Source organism: Megalobrama amblycephala, linkage group LG4 (genome assembly GCF_018812025.1).
Source record: "Megalobrama amblycephala isolate DHTTF-2021 linkage group LG4, ASM1881202v1, whole genome shotgun sequence".
In the NCBI taxonomy this organism is placed as follows: domain Eukaryota; kingdom Metazoa; phylum Chordata; class Actinopteri; order Cypriniformes; family Xenocyprididae; genus Megalobrama; species Megalobrama amblycephala.
In genome coordinates this window covers 33,506,878-33,533,076 of record NC_063047.1, presented here as the reverse complement: position 1 = coordinate 33,533,076, position 26,199 = coordinate 33,506,878, and the positions used below count along the sequence as shown (strand labels likewise).

Sequence of the window (26,199 nt, the reverse complement as noted above, 5' to 3'; positions counted from 1 at the left end):
TTTTTTTTTCCCCACATGCCGCGGCTTAAGTGCCCAAATACTTTTGGGGTCACTGTGTATATAGGTATAAATAGAATGTAGGCATTTATGTACTGGCATTTTAGACAATTTGGAAGAATGTTTTCTTGTCTTATCAAAATAAGATCTCTTGACTTTTAAAATGGCTAAGCTTGTATATTTCAGATGCCAGCAACATCTGGATTCAATCACAGTACTCTGGTCAGACAGGAGAATTGAAGGGAGTCTGTGAGTTTAGAGAGTCTTTCAAAAGCTGAACTGAAATATCCCTTGTGTAGGCGACCGATATAAAAAGTCAAGACAGGGAGAGTTCAGAGAATTTCATGGGCGTGTGTGAAGCCTGCTGGGACATTTCAGGAGAGAAAGTCATAGAGATGGAGAACAGGAAACAATTTCACATGTACTCTATAATCTGTGATTTGTTATTTTTACAAACATTTCAAATCTGTGCAGTTTTTCGTATTCACCATAAGCTAAAATAAACCATGTCTGTAACGGATAGATTTTATTTCATTTATTGAAATTCTTGTTTTTAATCAGCCTGCATATGACTCTTTGTGAATGAACGTGTTCAACATCTGTGCGCCGTATTTTCTGGCTCAGTGATATTTCCTGTCACCTCCTGCTGTTCTTTATCTAATAAACAAGGCACTTCTGGGTTTTGGCATTTCTTGTGCATCCTGGCAGCGGGAGAGGAAATGGAAGATGTCGCAGTGCCGCTTCCCACCGGGATTCAAGTGATAAGGAGAGAGAGAAATGCGTTCTTTTAGAGATGAAGTCTTATGGCATCCTATTTTAATGCAGTCTGTCCCATTCAGTCCTTAACAAAAAGTTCTGTACTGGCACCACGGTACAGTGACGGTGATGCCTTTTGTACTGCGTATTACTACGTTCATGTACCAAATAATTCCATGGTATTTCTGGTGGTTTGGGACATGAAGTGATCAGAAAAGAGAAGGGGAATAGGATTAAGACTGGGTGTATGCCAGACCCAAACCAGAATCATTTGCATAAGCGCCACAGCTCAGTGTGCATAAAATGTAACGTAGCATGTGCCAAAACTTCAAAAAGATTGCAATTTTTTTTTTTTTTTTTTTTTTTTTTTTTTTTTTGGGTTCTGTCTCACCCTTCCCAATGCAGAATGTGGGAAGATTAAGGTGTTCATTTGGAGTCCCAAAATGAAAAAGAAAAGAAAAAATAAAGAAAAGAAAGTTTAAACTAGTACAAAGTAAAAAAAAATACATTCATGTGCAAATTTAAACATAAAAAAAAAAAGTTTAAACAGTTTAAAATTCATTTTGTTCTTTATAAAAGCCAGATTGTTGAATGTGTTTACAATAAACAACTTAAAACGACAGTTCACCCCAAAAATGAAAATTCTGTCATAATTTACTCTCCTTCACAGTTTCAAAACGGTATGTCTGTCGAATCGATAAGAAGGTATTTTAAAGAACTTCAGTGTTCAAACAACATTGGCCCCCATTGACTTTCGTTGTATGGACAAATACTACAGTAATATATTACTATTGTAAAACAAATGTAATTGAAAAATGAATATTTCATCAGTATATCCTAAAATTCTTAATATCTTGACTTGCAAGAGTTAAACTCTCAAGCTTTTATTTTGGCAGAAAACTGTAGGGAGACTAAGTTTTTGTGACTACAGGTTTACAAACCCTTCACATTACAAGTCTAGTGAAATCCTGTAATCATCTGTCCACAGAAATGTTGGAAATAATGTAAATGTGAAAGAGCATAACTGGCACTCATCATAGACTTTTGCAATTTGATAAGTGCACTAAGCCATATCGTACTATTGATTTTAGTTCGATTGACATATGCTTTGCCAAAGCAATGTCACAAAAAACTCTTACGTTTTATGACAAGTGTAAATATATTTTCGGGTTATTTTGAAACTGGTGTGACAGATTAGATGGGCTGCCACATTCTAGGTAAATAAAATGATAGAATTTTCATTTTTGGGTGAACTATTTCTTTAAAAAACTTTGAAAACTGCCTAACTTGATATTTACATGCACAAACCGATTGATTAATAAACTGACAATATGTAAGAAAATTTAAATGCTTAAACTGTGTGCTTTATCGGATCATAGTATAGGGCAAAAACCCAATTCTCTGACCTGTTCACGATTTGATATCATAACCATAGTAAATCCAAACGATTTCAAGCCTCCTGTAAACATGGCTTTCTTGCTTTTTTTGGGTTTTCATAATGAGATTATGTCTGATGTATCTGTGTATTGCTTTACAATAAACATTGTCCCAAAGGTGCTTTACAGAAATAATAAAGATGAAAGAAATATAGTGCGTTGTAACAGTGTGTGGGGAAAAAAACTCCCTAAGACATTGAAGTAGGTGAGAAAGTAACCAATTATCAGTGTTCTGTGTAAACACACCCAGTGACTCGCTTTTTTTTTTTTTAACTGAAGGTTATGAGTCCATGTTACTGCTGTTATATGAAAGAAAGAGATTTCCTAAATGCATCAGTGTTTTTATGAATGATTTACTTCTTCTCTAGCTAAAGTGCTGACAGCCGTTTTCTCAGCTGTAAACAAATGCAGCTCTGTGGTTTTGGAGAAAGCCAGCTGATATATGATCTGTACACAAACACGCACCTGCCACGATCCACTCCCACATAATGACATTCTCTCTCATACTGCACATGTGTCCATTCAGTGATGTATTGTGTGATGGATATCTTGTATTTCTAGGAATTCCAGTCTGACTGGATGAAATACTAACAGAGTAGTGCTGCCAGACTGAAATATATGCCATAAGCCACGCTCACACAAAAGCTGTGGGATGTGTCTGCTGGGGTGTAATGTCATGTAATTAAAAGGTGTATGTATGTGTGTGTCCTGCAGTGTGGGGTTACTCAATTTTGAGTGTGACTCTGGTTAGTGTGTTCGCTTTGACCAGTGTTTTAGTGGTGCCCCTGATGAGGACACGGTTCATGCGCAGAACTCTCATCTATTTCATCGCACTCTCCATCGGAACGTTGTTCTCCACCGCCATCCTGCAGCTCCTGCCTGAGGTTCAGTATCCATCCACCCATTTCCTCCCAAACACACCAAATCAACCGCGGATCAAGATTAATCTCAGAGGGGTGTCTGGAATTGTCGCCTTTTTCCTTCTTTCCTCCTTCACACAATGTTTTCTCCCTTTCAAACACAACAAAACACCCCTAACCACAGTGAAGACACCTCTTTGTCTGGTGATTTCCTCTTCTTGAAGCTCTTCCTCTCCAGTTGCCTTTATTTCTTCCATGATTGTTCTGTTGGTACATTTTTTAGGACCATAAAAGCTGTTAACCCTTGTTCAAGGTCTGTCTAACTCACTTTAGCTGATAATTTTTAATTTAAGCCCCTCCTTTTTTCCTATATAAATACTACTCTGATGACTGGCAAAAGCATATTGCTAAAAAAGACCCATTAATAGGCCCAGATTTTACACAGTGGTCTTTTAAATGCCTTTTTTAGGGGAACATATTTTTAATAATCACATTGTTTTTCGTAAGGATATTTTATTTTATTTTATTGTTTTTCTTTTTCTATTTTTAGTGTTTTTCTTCTTTTTTTTTTTTCTTTTTTTTTACTATTCATTTATAGAGTGGATAATTTTATATGTAAGACTCCTTAAGGGCCCTGATAGAATCAGACTATTATTTTTATTTTATTTTATTTTATTTTATTTTATTTTATTTTTTTATTTTATTTTATTTTATTTTATTTTATTTTATTTTATTTTATTTTATTTTATTTTATTTTATTTTATTTTATTTTATTTTATTTTATTTTATTTTATTTTATTTTATTTTATTTTATTTTATTTTATTTTATTTTATTTTATTTTATTTTATTTTATTTTATTTTATTTTATTTTATTTTATTCAACAATATCTTTGGATTTTGTGTTGCTTGAAAGTTTAGAAAAATGTCTTGAAATATAAAGGTTAAATTGTCAAAAGCCAAGCCAGTCGTGTTTGGTGAATGTGCCTATAGGTGTGGTTTGGATTTTTGGTTTTAGATTGTCAAGTTAACCTAATGTTCCTCCACCGTTTTTTTGGAGATGATCAATACCCCCTGCCCTAATTTGCCTCCACTGCTTTTCAAATTGCTCCTCTACCCCCTGAATACTTTAAAGTAGACCACTAACACTCCATTTATTCACTAGCTCATCGGTTATGGAAATCCCATGCACATTAAAAGAGCTAATGAAGCGCTGCATGTCCCAGGATGTTTTTTGTTGGGTTGTTGGTGCTGTCATAGCTCAAACAGACCTACAGGTACACCTTGTGCTGGGTGTTGATGGTTCATTGACTGGTCAACGTAATTACAGGTGTTTGCAGTTCCTCTGTTGCTTAGTTTAAGAATGTATGGACTGAGAGGAGGAGGGGAATGTTTAGTTAACCCATCAGATTTAATGACTTTCAATGACCTCGTGTCTTAAGGCATCATTTGTTCTGTGATGGTCAACAGGAAGCCACCTCCCCCTACTTCCTCTGTGAATGAAACAATGGATTCTAGAATGTGAACAACATACACTACTGTTCAAAAGTTTGGTGTCAGTCATTTTTTTTTAAATAAATTAATACTTTTATTCAGCAAGGATGCATTTAATTGATCAAAAGTGAGAGTAAAGACATTTATAATTTTACAAAAGATTTGTTTCGATGCTGATCTTTTGAACTTTCTAGTTTTTAAAGAGTCATGAAAAATGAAATAATAAAGGCTGAAAATTCAGCGTTGCCATCACAAGAAACATTTTTTTAAATTGTAATAACATTTCACAATATTATTTTTTTTAAACTATTTTTAATCAAATAAATGCAGCCTTGCTTAGGATAAGAAACTTTTTTTTTCTTTTCTTTTTTTTTTTTCAAAAACAAAAAATAAATAGTATCAGGCCCAAACTTTTGAATGGTAGTGTAATAGCATGACTCTGAAATGTTTATGATTTATTACTGTTAATTAATTATATAAATGAACATGAGATCTACTGTAAATGCAGTTTATGAATGAGATTTGCATATTTCCTTCAAATGTAAAACACTCATTGTGGTTGCATGAATTGATTTGATACATCAGTGGCCCACAGAACTCCCTCAGGGAGTAAATCTCACAATTGAGATTATGAATATCAACCTTTCACCTAGTATTAATTATTCTGCTGATTAATTCAAATATTATTTCTTCTTTTCTCCCTTTCTTTTCCACCTCCCTTGTTCTCCCTCTCTCTCTCTTTTTTTGGTTGGTTGGCCAGTTTGGGGGTATGGTTTCCTGTGTGTGACAGTGATATCTCTGTGTTCACTGGTCGGGGCGAGTGTGGTTCCCTTCATGAGGAAAACCTTTTACAAGCGGTTGCTGCTGTACTTCATAGCCCTGGCCATTGGTACTCTGTACTCCAACGCCCTCTTTCAACTAATCCCAGAGGTAGAGTGGACACGTGTGGGAAACGGGTTTATAGACGTGTGCCACACAACCAGACTCTCTCTAGAGTTCTAGAGTTCTAGAAATCAAGGTTTTCTAGAGATGGAAACATTCTGGTTGAGTCTTTAAATGTTGAGTCTGACATTTAAAGGAATAGTTAGCTCAAAATGAAAACGCTTCATTTACTTACCCTCATGTTGTTCCAGACTTTCTGCAATGCAAATGAAAATATTTTATGCAATATCAAGAAAAATTTTTTCTCTCTGTATACAAATGATTTATTCTATTTCTGTTTCTTGTGTTCTTTTAAATACGTTTGTTAATTAAAAAGTTGTTTTTAATATGTTTAGAATTTTTAAAAAAGTGATTCCGCTCTGTTCTTGCCATGAAAATGTTCTTAGGGCCAGATTTGCTAACAGCTTGCGTCAGCGCAAACCCTCTTTTAGTATTAAAAACTACTGTAAGGATTTACTAAAGATATGCAGTGAGAAATTAGAGATGCATAGATGTGAAGACTGTCATTTTTGAGGTTGACCTTAAATCATTTTGTGTTTTGGAACAATGTGAGGGAGAGTAACTGATTACAGAATTTTCATTTTCAGGTCAATATTCCTTATATAATAACACAAATATAAGTTTTCCCAGCCTCAGTGGTTCTTCCCATCTGGAAGGCTAAAAAATAGAGTGAAACTTTGTATTGATTCATACACAGGACACAGACTTCTTTTAAAGGGGTCATGACATGGATTTTTTATTATTGTAACATGTTCCTTGATGTTTACCTATAATGTTAATATAGTTCTTCACACACATACAGAAAAAAATATATATATTTGTGGAAAAACGATTATTTTAAACCCTGATTCTGACCCTCTGTCTGAAATTATCAGTTTTTAAGGCTTGTCAGTAAATGGCCACTGTTATGATTAGCTAGTGTTATTGTGTAGTTAGTCTCTCGTAGCGAGACCTTCAGACTGTCGGCTGAAGGCCTAGACTCCATCACAGCTTTCATTGGCCTTGCACCGCCCTAGAGGACACTTGACTGACTTGTAAAGCAACCAATCAGTTTGTTTTGTTCCGTATTATTATGTTTAGGGGAGTGAAAATGTAAGTCGATGTCCATACGATAACAGACCGGTATGCATCTAATAAATTATTCATTCAAGAACATTGTGCAAGTTTACTGCAACAATGGAGCCGTGAACTTCACATACTTTTGAAAATCCAGCATTTAGTTGATCCCGTTAAGCGCTCATGTCACAGTTGTAAACACAATGGCTTTCTTCCATTAATGGGTTTGGCGTCACAGCGGCTGTGTTTCCAGGTGGACAATTAAAGAGCGTGACACGTGTCTCCAATCACAGACATATCTGATGAGTGCATGAACACAATAGCCAATCAGAGGTGTTTACGAATCCGCTCAACAGCACTCAAAGCGTCACATTTTTAAAATTTCAGTACTGACTTGGTATTAAAGCCAGTGCTTTTGACAACAGTAGTGTCAACACCCACTCACTATTGCATGTGAACATGATCCACATAAGTCTGTCATTTACGCACAAAGCATTGTGCCTCGGTTACAAAACAATCTGCTGTCAAATTCTCTGAACAAACATATAATCGTCTGATGCGATCCAGTTCCTTTATCCTTCCATTTACTCTTTTATTTGTCCTCTTGTCGGCAGACTAAAGCGCATGGAGTACATCAGAAAGTGAACAGGCATCTGTATACTGTATCCAGTGTAGACAGTGTCAGTGATTATAATGGGTACTATTTGCTTTTGACGCAACACTCAGATCCAGTGTATTATCAGTCTTTAAATGACTGAACACCAGTGGGCAGAGCCTGTGGTGTGATGATGTATAACTATTCGTTGATGTCTTGCTCTGGAAGCAGGCATATGCAAATGTATTTGCCTGTGTGACATCACAGATCCCGCAATATCAAAACAAGCCATTTTTGGTGCTTGATTAAAAAAAATTAATGCTTTGTTTATAACGAGGACGATGTTTTAAACTATGAAACTTGCAGGATGTTTTAATTGTGCAAAGACCTCTTATATGTTAAAAGATCAGGCAAATTTGATTTCTCATGTCATGACCTCTTTAAAATCATAGTAATGCCCATTCACTCTACATTTTTGAGGCAATGTGGCATGAAACTGGAGCACACAGTTTTTTGTGAACTATTTAAATGAATGACCCAGTCTGGTCTAATTTGTTAAAATCACAAGGTGAAAAGCCAAGCAAAAAGGGGGGCGGGATCTCTGAGGCATTAGTGAACTAGTACACAAAGACCCAGTCTAAAATCAATCCCATACTCACTCTTCTTGACTGCTAGTAACCAAGTGTGAAATAAAGGTGAAGAATACTTTTAGTCTTCTAATTTGATAAATAATTTCTTGATTGTAACAGTACCATGTTTTAAGATGAAAGAGAGTATTTTCCCTGTGTCTAGGAGAGTGATTAGGGGCTTGTATTTGGATTGTATCCATACTAGACATTATGCACTTCACTGCACACATTCTGATTTTAAACATATTATATGCAGCCTACACTACTTAATGTTACACACACACACTACAGTTCAAAGGTTTTGGGTTGATTTTTTTTTATTTTTATAAGAAGTCTCTTATATTTGATCAAAAATACAGTAAAAAAAACAAACAAAAAAAAACAGTAATACTGTGAAATATTATTACAATTTAAAATAACTGTTTTCTATTTTAATATATTTTAAAATGTAATTTTTTCCTGTGATGGCAAAGCTAAAGCGGCCATTACTTCAGTCTACAGTGTCACATGATCCTTCAGAAATCATACTAATATGCTGATTTGGTGCTCAAGAAACATTTCTTATCAATATTGAAAAGCTGTGCTGCTTAATATTCTTGTGGAAACCATGACACTTTAATTTTTTAGGATTCTTTGATTTATAGAAAGTTAAAAAGAAGTCTGTGCTGTCAAAAAAAAAAAAAACCTTACTAACCCCAAACTTTTGAACGGTAGTTCAGTTCAACATTTTACGTATAATTTTTATTATAGTAAAAACCATTTTCATGATTTGAGATTAATAACAAATAATGAAATTAGAATAAAATTGTATTTGACATTTTAAAACATGCTTTTTTCTTTATGTAGGCCTTTGGATTCGACCCTATGGAGGATTATTATGTGCCCAAGTCCGCTGTCGTATTTGGAGGATTCTACCTGTTCTTTTTTACAGAGAAAATCCTGAAGATGATCTTAAAGCCAAAGGACAAGGTGAGAATTTAGACTACTGGTCTGTACAAGTAAACCATGAAGTGATTGTTTTAGCAAATGGCTTTATCTGACATTGTCATTGTGACATGGGTTCCCAGTGACATCTAAAATGTATTTAGTTGACAGCACAAGGAGGACGTTATTTTTAGAACAAAAAGTTCAAACTCATGAAGTTTTGCATTGAAATGTGTGAACAGCATGTACAGAATGTGCTTGTCTGGTTTTAGTTCCTCAAGGGCTTCACTATTCTTTTGTAGCATACTTTAGTTTATAAGACAGCGTCATCCAGTTGGATTTAAAAAAGGAACTTAATACTCATTAAAATGCATTAAGGGTTTTTATTGTAGTCTATAATGGTTTAGGCAGAGCCAGCAAATCATTTAACATGCATCAAAAGATTTATCATTAAACTCTTTGCTTTTGAGGTTGTGATGGGTTGTAATGCAGCACCCTCTAGTGGAGAATTTTCTTTGCAAGCTTATTCACTGTTGTTTCTTGCCCTTTTTGTTATCTAATTCACACTTGTTAGGGAGGGCACGGCCACGGCCACAGTCACTTCCCTGCAGAGCGCTATGCCAACTCTAATGGCGACCTAGAGGATGGTGTGATGGAGAAACTGCAGAATGGAGAGGCTGGAGGAGCATCTTTACCCAGAGTGGAAGGAGATGTCAGAGGGGTTGGAGAAGATGACAAAATGCTGAGCACTGGGCAGACGGTACAGGTGAGAAATAACGCAAACCTTAATCTACTTCAATTGATTAAATTATATTTTCCAGTGGTATTACAAATCACAAACACACACACAAATCTGACAAGAAATTTTAATTATACTTTGTACAATTAATTGACTGAGCTTAATTGACTAACAACACCTGTTATATCTCTTAAAGACCACTTGAAATCCAAATGAACACTATTCAGATGGTATATTAAAGAAGACCTATTTTTTTTTTACATTTTCAATGTTGCTGTTTGAGCATGAAAAATGTCTGCAAAGTTACAAAGCACAAAGTTGCTCCAAAGGGAATTATTCTCTGTATCAGTGCGCACTGTTTCTGAACTCCCTGAGACACCTAGATTGTAGTCTTGTGTTTGTACACATCACAATATTCCTTATTTAAATAATGTTTAAATAAGGAATGTGTTTTTTGAACATTCAAGCATGAAAACCTATTCTAGTAGACCCCAAAATCAAGAAAAAAGGCATAATACGGCCTCTTCGATATTAAATGTCATGCCTGAATTACTGTAATTATGAATTTCCAACTTGTAAAAACTGTCCGGGACTTTTTCTAATTTATAATTACTACTCTGAATTTAATGAACACTTACCTGTACTTTTCTCACTTGATAATGACTAACGGCATCATGTAAACTAAGCCAAAATGGCTGTGGCTTTAACAGCCAAGGTACTTGGTACCACTACACATGTCATTTTATTATGTCAATTCTGGTGCATTTTCTAAATAAATCTAATAAATGTGTTTCAAGAGCATATAGAATGAATTAATATAGTGCTTTTGTCATCATCAACATCAGAGCCAGTCATGTTGTGAGTGTTTCCATAGAAACAATTTTTTCTGTTTCTGAGGATGTGACCAGCATCTCAGTGTTGTCATCTGATAATTACCATAATTTCAGCACAACTTGAAAACTGCATGATTCATCGGCATCAGTGTGTGTGTGTTTTTTTTTTTTTATGGATAAAATGCAGAACTTTTATTAAATGGCAACATCATCTATCTCTAAATCAACATTTCTTATGTTTCAATGTTTCTAAAAGAACCCTGCAGGTGCTAAAAGAGTATGTTTCACGATTCAGTCAAAGACTACTGGTATTATTTACACTACTGTGCAAAAGTTTTTTTTTTAAAGAAAATAATGCTTTTATTGAGCAAGAACAAATTAAAAAGACTATTTTATTACAAAAGATTTCTATTTCAGAACTTCCTATTCATCAAAGAATCCTGAAAAAATGAATCATTGTTTACACAAAAATATTAAGCAGCACAAATGTTTTCAACATTGATAATAATAATAAATGATTCTTGAGCACCAAATCAGCATATTAGAATGATTTCTGAACGATCATGGAACAAATTCAGGAATATGTTACATTTTTAAATATATTAAAATAGAAAAGTTATTTCAAATTGTAGTGATTTCATAATATTACAGTTTATACAATTATTATTATTTTTTATCAAATAAATGCAGTGTTGATGAGTACAAGAGATTTCTTTCAAAAAACATAAAAATATCTACCCAAACTTTTGAACAGAAGTGTATATTAACTTCTTTTGTTTGTGTCCCTGACACAGGACGCTCAGAGTTCAGGTGGTGCTGGAACGGGTGGATGTTATTGGCTGAAGGGCAGGGCATACTCTGACATCGGTACTCTGGCGTGGATGATCACTTTAAGCGACGGTCTCCATAATTTCATAGATGGTTTGGCTATCGGAGCGTCCTTCACTGCTTCTGTGTTCCAGGGCATCAGTACGTCAGTGGCAATTCTGTGTGAGGAGTTTCCACATGAGTTGGGTGGGTAGTACAGCATCTTTAACCCTTCCGTTAATGTGACCAATCAAAATGGCCATGAACATGCTGAATGTGTTGTCATGCTCTTCTGCATCTGTGTATTCAGGTGATTTTGTAATCCTGCTAAACGCTGGCATGAGCATCCAGCAGGCACTGTTCTTTAACTTCCTGTCAGCGTGCTGCTGTTATCTGGGCATGGGCTTCGGCATCCTGGCTGGGAACAACTTCTCTCCTAATTGGATCTTTGCTCTAGCCGGGGGCATGTTCCTCTACATTGCACTAGCTGATATGGTAAGAGACATCATGCTGATCGTTTGCTGGCTTTAAATTAGCTGGGTTTTGGGAATGATTTGATTCATTTTATTGATTCCTGAAGGTTTCTATGATTAATGAGGTGTAAAAGAAGTTAATACCAGTGCTATTGTAAACTAAAATTAAGAAAATTACTCATTTAAATACATGAAAAAAAAATGAAATGAAAATTGAAATAATTTAATGACATTTAAAACTACACTTAAAAACTATATGAAATAAAATTTACATGGGTGAAATTGTTTGGATGGCATGTTTGTGTGGAAAAATACATTCTACCTGCAGATGGCGATATAGGCCTTCTTTACACATTGTATTAAAGGGTTAGTTCACACAAAAATGAAATTTTGGTCATCATTTACTCACCCTCATGTTGTTCCAAACCCGCAAGACTTTAGTTTAGTTTATCTTTGGAACACAAATGAAGATCTTTTAATGAAATCTGAGAGCTTTCTGTCCCTCTATTGACAGCTACGCAGCTAATACTTTGACGCTTTAAAAAGTTCATAACGAGATCGTAAAACTACTGTATTGTTCCTAATATAAGACGATCCTGATTATAAGACGAACCCCCTTTTTCAAGATGTACCTTTTGGGGAAAAAAAGCTTTTTGAAGACTGAACCTTGTATTTTATAAAATTTTATAAAGAAATTTTTTTTAATTGGAAAAAAAAATGTATATTGCATATTTTTCATATTTAAATTGTTGTATTGAAAGAATGGTAAATACTGGTAAAATGTACCAATGATCACATTTAAAAGTAAACACTTTTTGGCATACCTTAAAAATAACCTGTAGCCCATCTGAATTATATAACAATTAGGCTATACATCTCACAGTGAAAACCATGTAGCCTACCAAATTTCATTTCAGAAAAAGTGAAATCTTGTTATTTTGAAACCTGGGTACCATCAAACATCACGTACGGGGATTTTTGGTCCCTTCAGCGAGGCACCCAAACATGAGTCACATGGCTCTTAGACAGTAAGCTTTTCTTTGACTGTTTGCATTTTTAAAACTCTCTTTTTGCGCTTGCGATCTTCTAACATTACACTCTGACACATATTTCTTGGCACACTTGTTTTACGCTTATTTGGCACCACTTATTGTTGCGGGTGTATTATTGACGTAAAAGTCTAGACCCTGAATATAAGACGAACCCATTTTTTCAGATGTATTTCTAAGAAAAAAAAAATTGCCTTATATTCGGAACAATACGGTAATCCATATGTATTGAGCTTTTTAGTCCAAATTTTCTGAAGAGACACGATCACTTTATATGATGAACAGATTGAATTTAAGCTTTTATTCACATATAAACATTGATCAGGGAACATAAACAGAAACTCAACCGAACCTGCTTGACGCACAAGAACAAACCTCATTGGTTTTTGCAGAAGCTCAAACGTGCTGCATAACATAAGAATGAACCTCATGAGCTTCTGTTTACCAGTGTTTACTCTTCAGAAAATTTGGACTAATCCGGTAACACATAAGCAGTTTAATTTCCAGTCTTACTCAATAACCATGAAAACAGAGAATGCCATTACCCATATGGTTATCCCAAAATTGATTCTGTTGAGTTTTATAACGTGTCTTACAATCCATGTGTCTCTATATTCCTTTGTCCATCTCTGCAGTTTCCAGAGATGAACGAGGTGAGTCGTGAAGAAGAGGAGGCCGGAGGAAGTGGCTCTCTGGTCACTTTCGCCATCCAGAACGCAGGACTGCTCACAGGGTTTGCTATCATGCTCCTACTCACCATGTACTCTGGACAGATACAGCTTGGATAGCAGAGGACTTAAATACAAACTCAGACCCTGAGGGACTAACTCAGCACCTGGACTTAAACCTGAGACCTACTGGGACCTCCAGACTTAAATATGAGCCAGCTGTGCTGGCTTGTTTTAAAACGTTTGCCCAGCTGGACTAGGTCATGATGACGTAAATTGAAATCTTATGGGCTCAAACCCTGGACTGTTTGAATGAAGCTAGAATTGACTGACTTGTGAATTTTGCTTTAAATTCATCCAAAACCCAGACCTATGGATGGATGCTTTACCATTCATCTAGTTTAGGCCTTCTCTCGTTCTTTTGCCTCAAAGCTTTAGGACACAATGTCCCTGTACTGAGTGGATTCCAGTACCCTAACATGTACATCTGGGTATTTTTGTATTGATTTCTGTGTTCTAATGTTAATTTTTTTCAACAAAAAGTCTCTTTCTTTCGGAGACAGAGCACGTTTGTATTCCTGACCATGATGATTAGAGTATTGTCCACTGACTGACATGTAACAGATGGGATAAAACTTGACTCATTTTAATGACATTTGGTCAAATGCAGGTTGTTTCTGATGCTTCAAACCAAATGGTTTTGTTTATTCAGTAGAAAAAATAAACAGCGAAAAAATAAAAATGCTTAGGGACAAGATATATAGATACTGTATAGACTAGTTAGTTGTCACTCATAATTCTACTGAACTGAACGCCATGTAGGTCACTTTAATCAAAGGTTACTCTGCATTGTTGCATAAGTAGCTTTTAGTTTAAATACAAAGCAGTGTCTGTTCACAAATTTATCCGTACTTAGTTTCTCTCCTCAACGTCATTCCATAATAGCAAGCAAAAAGCTTGAAACACTAAGGATTCGTTTGTTATTGATGATTTTTTTTTTTACTACTTTAAGAAAAAAGCAGAGACCAAGTTTCTTTGAGAGAAATCCAACTTTTCTTTCCATTTATATGACCAGAATAATTGGTGTGCATTTTTATTGTACCCTCCTCTAATTTGCATAACCTTGAATATTAATTGACAGACAGAAAAAAGATCACACCCACTTCAGTTTATAATTGCTCTCAAATTATGACAGTGCTGGTTGTTATTATTATTTATTAGATAATAAATACTCTTTAATAATATTTTCCACATCTTTTCATTTAATTTGAATGCAGTACTCTTCATAATTTAAGAAATAATTAGGAAATGCAAGCAAAATGTGTGCATAAAGGTGGTGTCGTAGTGACTCTACAATAATACGATCATTCCTTATAACTTTTCCTGGTCGATTTCCTTACGATACGGTCCCATTGGTTAACTTTAGTTAACTACATTAGTAAACTAACAATGAAAAATGCTTCTAAATCATATATTAATCTTAGTTCATGTTCATTTCAGCATTTACTAATATATTATTAAAATCAAAAGTATCTGCTAATATTATGTACCTGAGCTAACATTATCTAACAATGAACAGTTGTATTTGTGTTAACTAAATTATTTAAACTAAATTAAATAACTGCTGTAATAATAATAAATGTATTAGTCATTGTTGGTTAATGCATTAACCAAAGTTAACAAATGGAACCTTATTGTACAGTGTTACACTTTTCCTTTATATACTGTATCGCACTACAGTACACTACTTAGAGCTCTTTGCTAATTTAGCATTTAGACTGACAGGACCCACTTGAACACATTTTGAATACCATTTAAAGCTGAAGTATGTAATTTCTGTGGCACTAGTTTATTCAAAAGTTATTGCAAAATCCTGACTGATTGTTTGGATAGGTTCACACAAATGACTTATAACTTTGTTTCTGCATATTAAGATGGGATTTTAGTATTAGAAGAAAAAAGACACTTCGGCTTTAAAACGGCTTGAATTTTAGAAGTTAATTAGGACTGTTCTTATACATATGGTCTTATGATACAGATATGTTATATTTCTATGCAGCAAAATACAATTTAAATAGAAAAAACTATGAGATTCAGTAATTTAACTTGCGCTTCAGATCAACCTTTGCTCACAATACAGTAGATCCCCGGTTATGACTTTTGTCTTCCAGATAAAATGTATTCTTCCATTGCTTATAGTAATATTCTTAATATTCTGCATAAGAATTGAACCTGACAGCCCAGTATGCTGTTTAGCAAACAGCTCCACGAACATTCTGTTCGTTGTTTGAAATGTCATTTTAGAACTGAGCGTGAAGCTTCTGGTCAACAGATCTGAGTATAACTTTTTTTCACGGTTGTAATTGCATATTCTGTGCATTTAGACTATCAGCGTTACTTTTCTATAATGCCCCTTTGTCTGTTAAGTGTATGTGGAAGTTGCGTTCTTTGTGTGCAAGTTAGTTGAAACCATTATTTCAGCTGGCGTCTTATTGCTATGCATTGACGTCCTCTGAAGTGAGTTTATGCCTTAAAGAGAGGAGGAAGTCTCAACGCCATCATTCAGTGGGAAAAGTTTTAAGTTTTTGTACCTCGTTTTAAATTCAGTGATATTTAAAGACTTTTGTAGTGTAGAATGTGTGTGAATGTTTGTGATTTTGCTATTGATTTATGTATTTTGTCATCAGTAATTGTATTTAACTGATAAGAGGGAAACTGCTCTTTAAATTTTGTTGCTGTAAGAGAGTATGTGAGAAAATCAGCATCTCATTGTTTTATTTTCGTAGTGGATGGTGGAGGCCAGTGTACCTGGCTATGATGAAGGCATTATGTTAATTACTGTAAACATCTCAAGTGTTTTGTGACTCATACTTGTGCAACATGTGAAATCTGATTGCTGGTAACTTTGTTTTTTTTTTTTTTTCCTTTTGAAATAATAAGCCATGGGTTTTAAGTTCATGTTTTGTGCAATGGAAGAGAAAAAAAAAAAAAAAAAAAAACATGATCCAAAACTGAAAGCTGTTGTTTCTCCTTCATTTGTATTGCCTCTCCATTTTAAATAGCTGTGTTAATTATGATACTTTGACTATACAAATCATTTATAGTTAAATTGGTGACAATTTTTATAAGCAACTTGAATTATTTATAATGCAGCTACGTATAAATATTCATGCCTCTTATTAATATGCTTATTAATTTCAGTTTGAGATGGACCTCAGTAATGCATCTAGTGAAGTTCTCTTCATCAGGTTTGTGCTTTGAGACATTCTTCGATGCTTGATTTATCTATAAATATTGCTGTAAATAACTTGTTCGCTCAAGTCGGAAGGTGTTTGTTTTGTTTTTTTTCAGCTGCGTTCGTGAAATACTCTCACTCTTTGTGGCTTACATTAAAGACACTTTATGTGCCCTTAGGTTGCATTTAAACTTTTAAAACCATCAGTTATGTCTTCGTTTTCTTTCATATGGTTGTGGTATTTGTCCTCAAAGCTTTTATCTCACACCAGCTTTATATGCAGAAGCGTGTTTGTTTACCCTCACAATATGACAAGCCGTCGAGCTCTTCAGTGGATAAAATACCCTTCAGGATAGAGTTAAGTAGTTTTTAATATTACAAACTTAATTTGAATATTGCTCCAACATTTCGTCAACTCAAGGATGATAGTAATATCCCCTGACTTCTGTGTGAATCATAATTTAGAGGGAGTCGCTTTACTGCCACTGTGAATCATGTCAGGAGTCGACTGATGCGAAGGAAGATAATTTTATTCAAATAAATATGTATTTATTTACTTGCTTGCTTGTTTGCAAGGACTTTAATTTTGAAGCTTTATTTGGGGGTATTCCTGTTATCGTCACATCTCACACACTCCAAACTGGTGTGTGTGCCAAGTCAGAAAGTTGCACGAGGACAAGTTCAAAACTTTATAATGCCATTACATGTGATGAACGTGCAATGATAATGCATCGCACAGATAGCAGCATTACAGGACATTGATATGCACATTTCTTTTGCCAGGAGTTTCATTTATTGCCTTTCCCTTGCAAGCTGTGCTGCAGCGAGTCCTTGACTGTTAAACTGTTACAAGGTACGTTTAGAGAGAGAGAGAGAGCGAGAGAGACCTTTGTCACAATGTCATGGCTGAGAACCACACGTGTTTTAGTATGCATACGACGCCTTAAGCTGATATTCAAAACATCTCGGGTTATTCCAGCCAGAAACAATGTTGTGCAAATATAAGGACAAAATTCATCTCTGTATGTTCATAGTACTGTTTCTTCAGCTGTTATCCAGGACTGCAGGTAAGATCTTCATACATGTACTGGAGTAATAATCAAGTGTTGTGTTTCTATTGTTGGGCTTTTACAGAAACCCTATTCTGTCTTCTAGAGAAAGCAATTCAATGCTAAATTTGTGGAGCAATTGCAGCAATGTGTGTTCGCTTGCTTTCACAGCACAGTCATGTGCCAAAAGTTGTGGTGAGAAGTTTACCACATGCTCCTGTCATGCAACATGTGAATCTCTGAAGGACTGCTGTGCAGATTATAAACAGTTTTGCCTTGACATTGAACCACACTCGGGGTCTTTGCTGGGAGGAACAGACTTTAAAATCCTCAGTGTTACATTTGAGCAGAACATTAACCTCACTTGCAGGTAAGAGAGCCACAAACCTTGCTGGTCCCCACTGACTTTCATGAAAAAAAAACTATGGAAGTCAATGGGGACCAGAAACTGTTTGGTTACCAACATTCCTCATAATATCTTCTTTTAATTTCCACAGTGAGAAAATGATGACAGAGTTTTTATTATTGGGTGAACTATCCCTTTAAAAATCCTGGGCTCTGTGTTATATTCATATAGCAATTCTTTATTATATACGATAATACTAATAAATAATTTTATTGAGGTTGCCTTTGAATTTTTTTTCCCTACATTAGAAACAAATCAATTGATGCAGTATTCAAATAATTGTTGTAAAATAATTATTGCATAGCTATAGCATGATTTATATGTTTATATTTAATACAGTGTTATTAGAGTTAACTAAAACCATAAATTACATTTTCATTAATAAAATATACAAAAACTTAAACTTATTTTATTTCAGCTAGCTACCAATGTAATACAGTGAGTACGGAAAGTATTCAGACCCCCTTAAATTTTTCACTCTTTGTTATATTGCAGCCATTTGCTAAAATCATTTTAAGTTCTTTTTTTTTTTCCTCATTAATGTACACACAGCACCCCATATTGACAGAAAAACACAGAATTGTTGACATTTTTGCAGATTTATTAAAAAAGAAAAACTGAAATATCACATGGTCCTAAGTATTCAGACCCTTTGCTCAGTATTTAGTAGAAGCACCCTTTTGATCTAATACAGCCATGAGTCTTTTTGGGAAAGATGCAACAAGTTTTTCACACCTGGAATTGGGGATCCTCTGCCATTCCTCCTTGCAGATCCTCTCCATTTTTGTCAGGTTGGATGGTAAACGTTGGTGGACAGCCATTTTTAGGTCTCTCCAGAGATGCTCAATTGGGTTTAAGTCAGGGCTCTGGCTGGGCCATTCAAGAACAGTCACGGAGTTGTTGTGAAGCCACTCCTTCGTTATTTTAGCTGTGTGCTTAGGGTCATTGTCTTGTTGGAAGGTAAACCTTCAGCCCAGTCTGAGGTCCTGAGCACTCTGGAGAAGGTTTTCGTCCAGGATATCCCTGTACTTGGCCGCATTCATCTTTCCCTCGATTGCAACCAGTCGTCCTGTCCCTGCAGATGAAAAACACCCCCACAGCATGATGCTGCCACCACCATGCTTCACTGTTGGGACTGTATTGGACAGGTGATGAGCAGTGCCTGGTTTTCTCCACACATAGCGCTTAGAATTAAGGCCAAAAAGTTCTATCTTGGTCTCATCAGACCAGAGAATCTTTATTTTTGTTTTTTAGCAAACTCAATGTGGGCTTTCTTGTGTCTTGCACTGAGGAGAGGCTTCCGTCTGGCCACTCTGCCATAAAGCCCCAACTGGTGGAGGGCTGCAGTGATGGTTGACTTTCTACAACTTTCTCCCATCTCCCGACTGCATCTCTGGAGCTCAGCCACAGTGATCTTTGGGTTCTTCTTTACCTCTCTCACCAAGGCTCTTCTCCCCCGATAGCTCAGTTTGGCCAGACGGCCAGCTCTAGGAAGGGTTCTGGTCGTCCCAAACGTCTTCCATTTAAGGATTATGGAGGCCACTGTGCTCTTAGGAACCTTAAGTGCAGCAGAAATTTTTTGTAACCTTGGCCAGATCTGTGCCTTGCCACAATTCTGTCTCTGAGCTCTTCAGGCAGTTCCTTTGACCTCATGATTCTCATTTGCTCTGACATGCACTGTGAGCTGTAAGGTCTTATATAGACAGGTGTGTGGCTTTCCTAATCAAGTCCAATCAGTATAATCAAGCACAGCTGGACTCAAATGAAGGTGTAGAACCATCTCAAGGATGATCAGAAGAAATGGACAGCACCTGAGTTAAATATATGAGTGTCACAGCAAAGGGTCTGAATACTTAGGACCATGTGATATTTCAGTTTTTCTTTTTTAATAAATCTGCAAAAATGTCAACAATTTTGTGTTTTTCTGTCAATATGGGGTGCTGTGTGTACATTAATGAGGAAAAAAATGAACTTAAATGATTTTAGCAAATGGCTGCAATATAACAAAGAGTGAAAAATTTAAGGGGGTCTGAATACTTTCTGTACCCACTGTATTTCTTAACCAGATGTAATATTTCTTAACCTGACTAAGATGGCTAAAACTGGAATAAAAATGAATACAAATATATAGAGAGATATTATAGAAATGTATAAAACATACAACAAATTTACTAAGACTTTATCTAAAATTCAAATGAAACCTGAAAATATAAAAATAAAAACAAATTCAAAATATTAATAAACTATAAAAGCATCTCAATTATACTAAAATAAGACTTAAGACTTTGATTTAATATATAAGTAATATTATATAGTAATGTACTTACTATGTATGAACAGAATACTAATGCACAATGTTCAGCAATATGATGTTCTGGCATCAAGGAAGTTTTGGCTGAAGCTTGTTCCAGAATATTCCAAGTATTTGAGTCTTGATTGTGTTCCTCCCAAATCCTCAAGGTCAAAGTCTGAGTTAAAATATTTTATTTGGTACAACAAGTGGCTTTGGTGAAGGCTGAATGAGATAAGATGAAAATGTTCTCATGTTACTGCCACTTTAGGGTGAATTGCTTTTTTGTATCCTTCAGTCGCTCTGATAAAAGCACATAGTAAATTAACTATTATTCTACCAGTGCTTAACAGAGTATGTTTCACAGGTTCAACTCAGAGATTTTGACAGAGGGCTATGTGGATGTGAGCGGCGTGGGTCACTGTATCTCTCCACTGCTCTATGAGTCGGGCTGGATCCCTTTTGAGGTGTCCACAGATGGAGTCAACTATGACAGAGCAGGGAGGTGGCTCTCAGGTGAGCTACAGATATCACAGTGCACACTAAGGTTTGTGGGAATGTCAAATAAAGGGTTAATTCACCCAAAAATGAAATTTCTGTTATTAATTACTCACCCTCATGTCGTTCCAAACCCGTAAGACCTTCGTTCATCTTCGGAACACAAATTAAGATATTTTGATGAAAACCAAGAGGTTTTTTTTTTCTCCATTGAAAGCAATGAAATTACCCCGTTCAATGTCCAGAAAAGTAGTAAAAACATTGTTAAAATAGTCCACGTGACTACAGTGGTTCAACCTAAATGTTATGAAGAGACGGGAATACTTTTTGTGCGCAAAAACAAAACAAAAAATTCAACAAATTTGTCTCTCCCCGTCTCTCCTCTGCTACGCTACTTTCGTCGCAGCTTCCAGGTTCTACATCCGAACGCTAGCTCAGTATTGGCCGACGCTGTTCACGTGAGCACCACAGTGCATGTGTGTGATGCTGACGCAGGAGCCGGCCAATAATGAGCAGGCGTTCGGACGTAAACACGGAAATGCAGCACTGCGTCAACTGCTTATCAGACTGACAGGGAAGAGGAAAAATTGTTAAATAAAGTCGTTATTTTATGTTTTGTTTTTGCGCACAAAAAGTATTCTAGTCTCTTTATAACATTAAGATTGAACCACTGAAGTCACATGGACTATTTTAACGATGTTTTTACTACTTTTCTGGACCTTGAATGTGGTCATTTTGTTGCTTTCATTTGAGGATAACTTCTCGGATTTCATCACAATATCTTAATTTGTGTTCCGATGATGAACAAAGGTCTTACGGGTGTGGAATAACATGAGGGTGAGTAATTAATGACAGAAATTAAATTTTTGGGTGAACTAACCCCTTAAAATTGACCTAATTTGCTTTCCTAATGCACATTTGCATAAATGCTTGCTGACATTGTGTTAACCTAGCAGACATTCCTTTCTAGAACATTCCTTTAGTGTTGTTCTTAGTTGATATCAGTTACTGTATGATTGTATGGTTTATTGCATAATGTACTGATTAGAATAATCAGTAATCCAACCTCCTGAGGCATTTGACATTTGACAACTCAAGTTCATTGGAATTTATTTGTCTTAAAGTGATAGTTCACCCAAAAATGAAAATTCTGTCATCATTTACTCACCCTCATGTTGTTCCAAACCTGTATGAAATTCTTTGGGTGAACTATCTCTTTAATGTAGTACTGCTTCTTTTTATGATAAGATTGATTGATTGATTGATTGATTGATTGATTGATTGATTGATTGATTGATTGATTGATTAGTCCATCACAGTAAGCTGGGTCCTGTTTACAAGATCGTTCTGGTCAATGCCACACAGTGGCAGTACTACGGCACACCAGATGTCAGCGGGGATTTAAAAATGATATGGATACCATCTCTAATAAAAGCAGAGAGAGTCAACATCGAGCTGTGGGGGTACAATGAGACTGGTAAGTAGATCAAGTTTCTATATAGAAAAATCTATCTATCTATCTATCTATCTATCTATCTATCTATCTATCTATCTATCTATCTATCTATCTATCTATCTATCTATCTATCTATCTGTCTGTCTGTCTGTCTGTCTGTCTGTCTGTCTGTCTGTCTGTCTGTCTGTCTGTCTGTCTGTCTGTCTGTCTGTCTGTCTGTCTGTCTGTCTGTCTGTCTGTCTATTGTTCTGTCATTATTGTTCTGTCAATCTGTCTATTGTTCTAACATTCTATCTATCCTTCTGTCTGTCTATGAATCTATTCATCGTTCTATGTATCATTCTGTTATTTTTTCGACCATTCTACCTGTCTGAATCGATCTATCAGTTCTATATGTGAATGTATATGAATCTATCCATATATCTATCTGATTCTGTCATTTTTACTGTAATTTGATCTATTGTTCTGTCTATCAATCATTTTATCTATTGTTCTATCATTCTTATTATCTTTCAATCTATTGTTTTATAGTTCTGTCTTTTTCTATTGTTCTGTCTTTGAATCTATGTATTGTTCTTTCCATTATCCTAATAATTGTTCTATCCATCACCGTATTGTTATACCATTCATCACTTTATCTATCATTCTACCTCTCTGTGAATCTATTCTGTCTATCATTCTGTCATTTTATCATTCTATCAATTGTTCTATGAATTTATCTCATTCTGTCTGTCATTCTATAGTGTATCCTTTTATTGTTCTGTCTGTTCTAGCTGTTGTTCTGTCTGAATCTGATGTTCTTCTATATCGTTCTATCTGTTTTATATGTTGTCCTATCATTCTATCTGTCTAAGAATCTGTTATTCGATCTATTATTCTATAATTCTTTCTATTATTTAATCTATCGTTCTATCATTCCGTCGGTCTGCGAATCTGTTATATTTATCTGTTTTTCCGTTGTTCTGTCTCCAAAGCCATCTTTCATTCTGTCTGTTCTTCTATCAGTCTATTTATTGTTCTTTTTATTGTTTCTGTTATTCTGTCTATTGTTCTCTCTATAGTTCTGTCTACTGTTCTGTTGTTCTGCCTATCATTCTATCTATTGTTCTGTTTACTTACTGTTCTATCATTCTATCTATCAATCCACCCTTCTTTCTGACGTTCTGTCTATCTATTATTCTATCAATTGATCTGTCTATAGGAGATTATTATTAGGATTAACTAACATTATTATTATTATTATGATAAACTAACAGGAGAGTCATATTCTGCTAATTGGGAGGCAGAGTGGAAGTATCTGTACACCGTGGGCAGAGATGTGCCCAACAGTGGACTTTTCAGTTTCACCCCACAAATTGCAGAAAAACCATACTTCCTTTGGGACCTAGGGAGCATGCGGGTCAGCCCCAGCTCTAAACAAGACGGAGCCCAGTAAGAGCCTTTAGTAGTTAATATTATTATTTATATTACAGGTTTTTTTTTTTCTTTTCATATACAATCACTAGGACCCATTTCTCAGTATTTGGGTCACATTTTCAAAACAGTGAGCACAACAGCAGTCCATGTGGGCTAAACTGTGGATCATTTATCAATGCTTTGGCACAAAATGCATTCAACAAGGACATCTTTCAAATTACATTAATTCATTTCTCAGTCAGACACAAACACCACCAAAACCCTATACACAGTACCTGTTAAAAGTTTGAAAACATTAAAAGTTTTTAATGTTTTTGAAAGAAGTCTCTCATGCTCACCAAGGCTGCATTTATTTAATCAAAAATACAGTAAAAACAGTAATATTGTGAAAGATTATTAGCATTTAAAATAATTGCTTTCCATTTTAATATATTTAAAAATTCAATTTATTTCTGTGATGACAAAGCTGAATTTTCAGCATCATTACTCCAATCTTCAGTGTCACATGATCCTTCAGAAATCATTCTAATATGCCGATTTGCTGCTCAAGAAACATTTGTTATTATTAGTGGACGGTGTTGAAAAGATTACTGAGATCTCATATGCAAAACTCCTACATGTTCCTACTGTTGGTCTAAATTAAAGTCCAGAATCCAGAATTTAATTAAAGTGTTTTGCAGCAGCCGCCACAAGGCTATGGGACAGTTTACCAGAGTATATTAGACAATCATCAACTCTGAGTGAATTTAAGAGACATTTAAAAAACATTTTGTTTTACATTAGCTTTTGATCATGAATGAGTGACGAGGTATTGTTGTCGTAGGTATTGCTGTTAAAATGTTTCTCGAATGGTATTTGCAGATCTTTTGTAATTAGTTTTTTTTTTATTTTTGCAATTATTTTATTCTATCAGTATATTGTACAGCACTGTGGTCAACACTGGTGTTTTATTATGTGCCTTATAAATAAATTGGAATTGGAATCGGAAAATGGGGAAACTTTTAACTGTAATTTAAACATGGACCATGTCACATATACTACAGTGATTTCTAAACAGTGGAGAGCTGTCGTTCTTGTTTTGAAAATAAATTTTACAAAAGACAACATTGTGTAATGCTACATTGTTAGTATTTTAAGTCATTGTTTTATGAGTGAAAAGGTATTTGATAGGTCACAACTAGTCACAACTTTGCTAGTTTTTTGGAAGAATGTTTGGATTTGAGACATGAAGTTTGAAGTGTTTTGTTATTTTTAGTGCATGAATGTAAAATTAACTGTTGTGCCAAAATTAGGAGAACTGTGTGAAGAGTTTTGAAAAAATTACCAAAGTAATGAGAAATGGGTCCTAGCAATTGTTAAAATTTGTTATTCTTTTCATAGCATTTTATTAAAGCACTGTGGTTAAAACCAGTTGATTTCCTTTTTTGATGAATAACGGAGACGATAATGTTTTGCGCAGAGATGTTAACGCCCTGTGGAGTGGGGCGCATGCGATCGCCTGGCATCTAGAGGAGGCCTTCAGGAAGGACTCTGCAGGCTGGGCCCGGGAAAAGTGTATCAACTGGGATAAAGAAGAGAAAGCAATGCCCAACTTCCTTACAGAGATCACTGACTGCCCCTGCACACTGGCCCAGGCTCGTGCTGACACCGGCAGATTTCATGTGGGTAACAATATCTTTATCTAAACTTTATATGAAAGTTGCATAACCAGCAACATCATAATTATTTGAGAATTTTGAATTCTCCACCTATCACAAATTTAGGCCTTTGTGATCATAGATACATGGGGTAAGTTAAATCTGCTAAATCTTTATTTATTAAAGTGTCTATAGTAGAGCTCCTTTTGATGAGTTATGTATGTGTGTTTATTTTTCAGACTGATTATGGCTGTGATATTGAGGCAGGTAGTTTCTGCGTTTACCATCCAGGTGCAGTTCACTGCGTTAGAGCCATACAGGGCAGGTAATATGCCACTTATCAGAATTTCAGTTTAGTTGAGATATGGATTTTATATGTGTGTGTGTGTGTGTACAGTAGTGGCCAAAAGTTGGAGTCCATTGTTTTACAGTATTTGTGATAATGCAATGAAACTTTTTGCCAATATGAGGAGATATATATATATATATATATATATATATATATATATATATATATATATATATATATATATATATATATATATATATATATATATATTTACAATACAGTATCATTACAATTTCAAATACCTGTTTTCTACTTTAATATATTTATTTATGTATGTATGTAATATATATATATATATATATATATATATATATATATTACACATGCATACATACATAAATACATACACACTGGTATACAAAGTTGCTAATTTGTGTAATTTGTATTAAATATTCAAAATTCACAAAAAATATTTCAAAACAGAAAATGCCCACTATCTATTCATGAGGTTGCAAGTACATTTTGTAATGGTCGATATTGCCCAATATATCAATTATACTGATACCAAAACTGCATGTGGGGAAATTACACAGTAACAGTAACACACTGTAGAAAATATCCAAATCTTAACTTATTTAATAACCTATTCTCATTCATGTAAAAAACA

General features: G+C 35.0%; 2 protein-coding genes across 5 annotated transcripts in view; both read left to right on the top strand.

Moving 5' to 3' along the window:
* Positions 1–16,273, top strand: part of slc39a14 (solute carrier family 39 member 14) — a 29,597-nt gene extending 13,324 nt beyond the window's left edge. For 2 of the 3 annotated variants that reach the window (XM_048188955.1, XM_048188953.1), the window contains exons 4-9: positions 5,302–5,471; positions 8,610–8,732; positions 9,262–9,453; positions 11,054–11,273; positions 11,377–11,561; positions 13,224–16,273. In XM_048188955.1, coding sequence (XP_048044912.1) covers positions 5,302–5,471; positions 8,610–8,732; positions 9,262–9,453; positions 11,054–11,273; positions 11,377–11,561; positions 13,224–13,376 — 1,043 coding nt within the window. In that variant the 3' untranslated portion in view covers positions 13,377–16,273. Of the gene's footprint in view, positions 1–2,903; positions 3,074–5,301; positions 5,472–8,609; positions 8,733–9,261; positions 9,454–11,053; positions 11,274–11,376; positions 11,562–13,223 lie in introns of all 3 variants that reach the window. The other variant, XM_048188954.1, reaches the window with a different exon arrangement.
* A 137-nt stretch (positions 16,274–16,410) lies between these two features.
* susd2 (sushi domain containing 2) overlaps positions 16,411–26,199 on the top strand; it is a 39,859-nt gene continuing 30,070 nt past the window's right edge. Inside the window, exons 1-7 of one of the 2 annotated variants that reach the window (XM_048188951.1) lie at positions 16,411–17,558; positions 17,712–17,910; positions 20,604–20,752; positions 22,044–22,211; positions 23,447–23,621; positions 25,066–25,267; positions 25,483–25,568. In XM_048188951.1, the coding sequence (XP_048044908.1) occupies positions 17,480–17,558; positions 17,712–17,910; positions 20,604–20,752; positions 22,044–22,211; positions 23,447–23,621; positions 25,066–25,267; positions 25,483–25,568 (1,058 nt within the window). In that variant the 5' untranslated portion in view covers positions 16,411–17,479. Of the gene's footprint in view, positions 17,559–17,711; positions 17,911–20,603; positions 20,753–22,043; positions 22,212–23,446; positions 23,622–25,065; positions 25,268–25,482; positions 25,569–26,199 lie in introns of those variants that run through there. The other variant, XM_048188952.1, reaches the window with a different exon arrangement.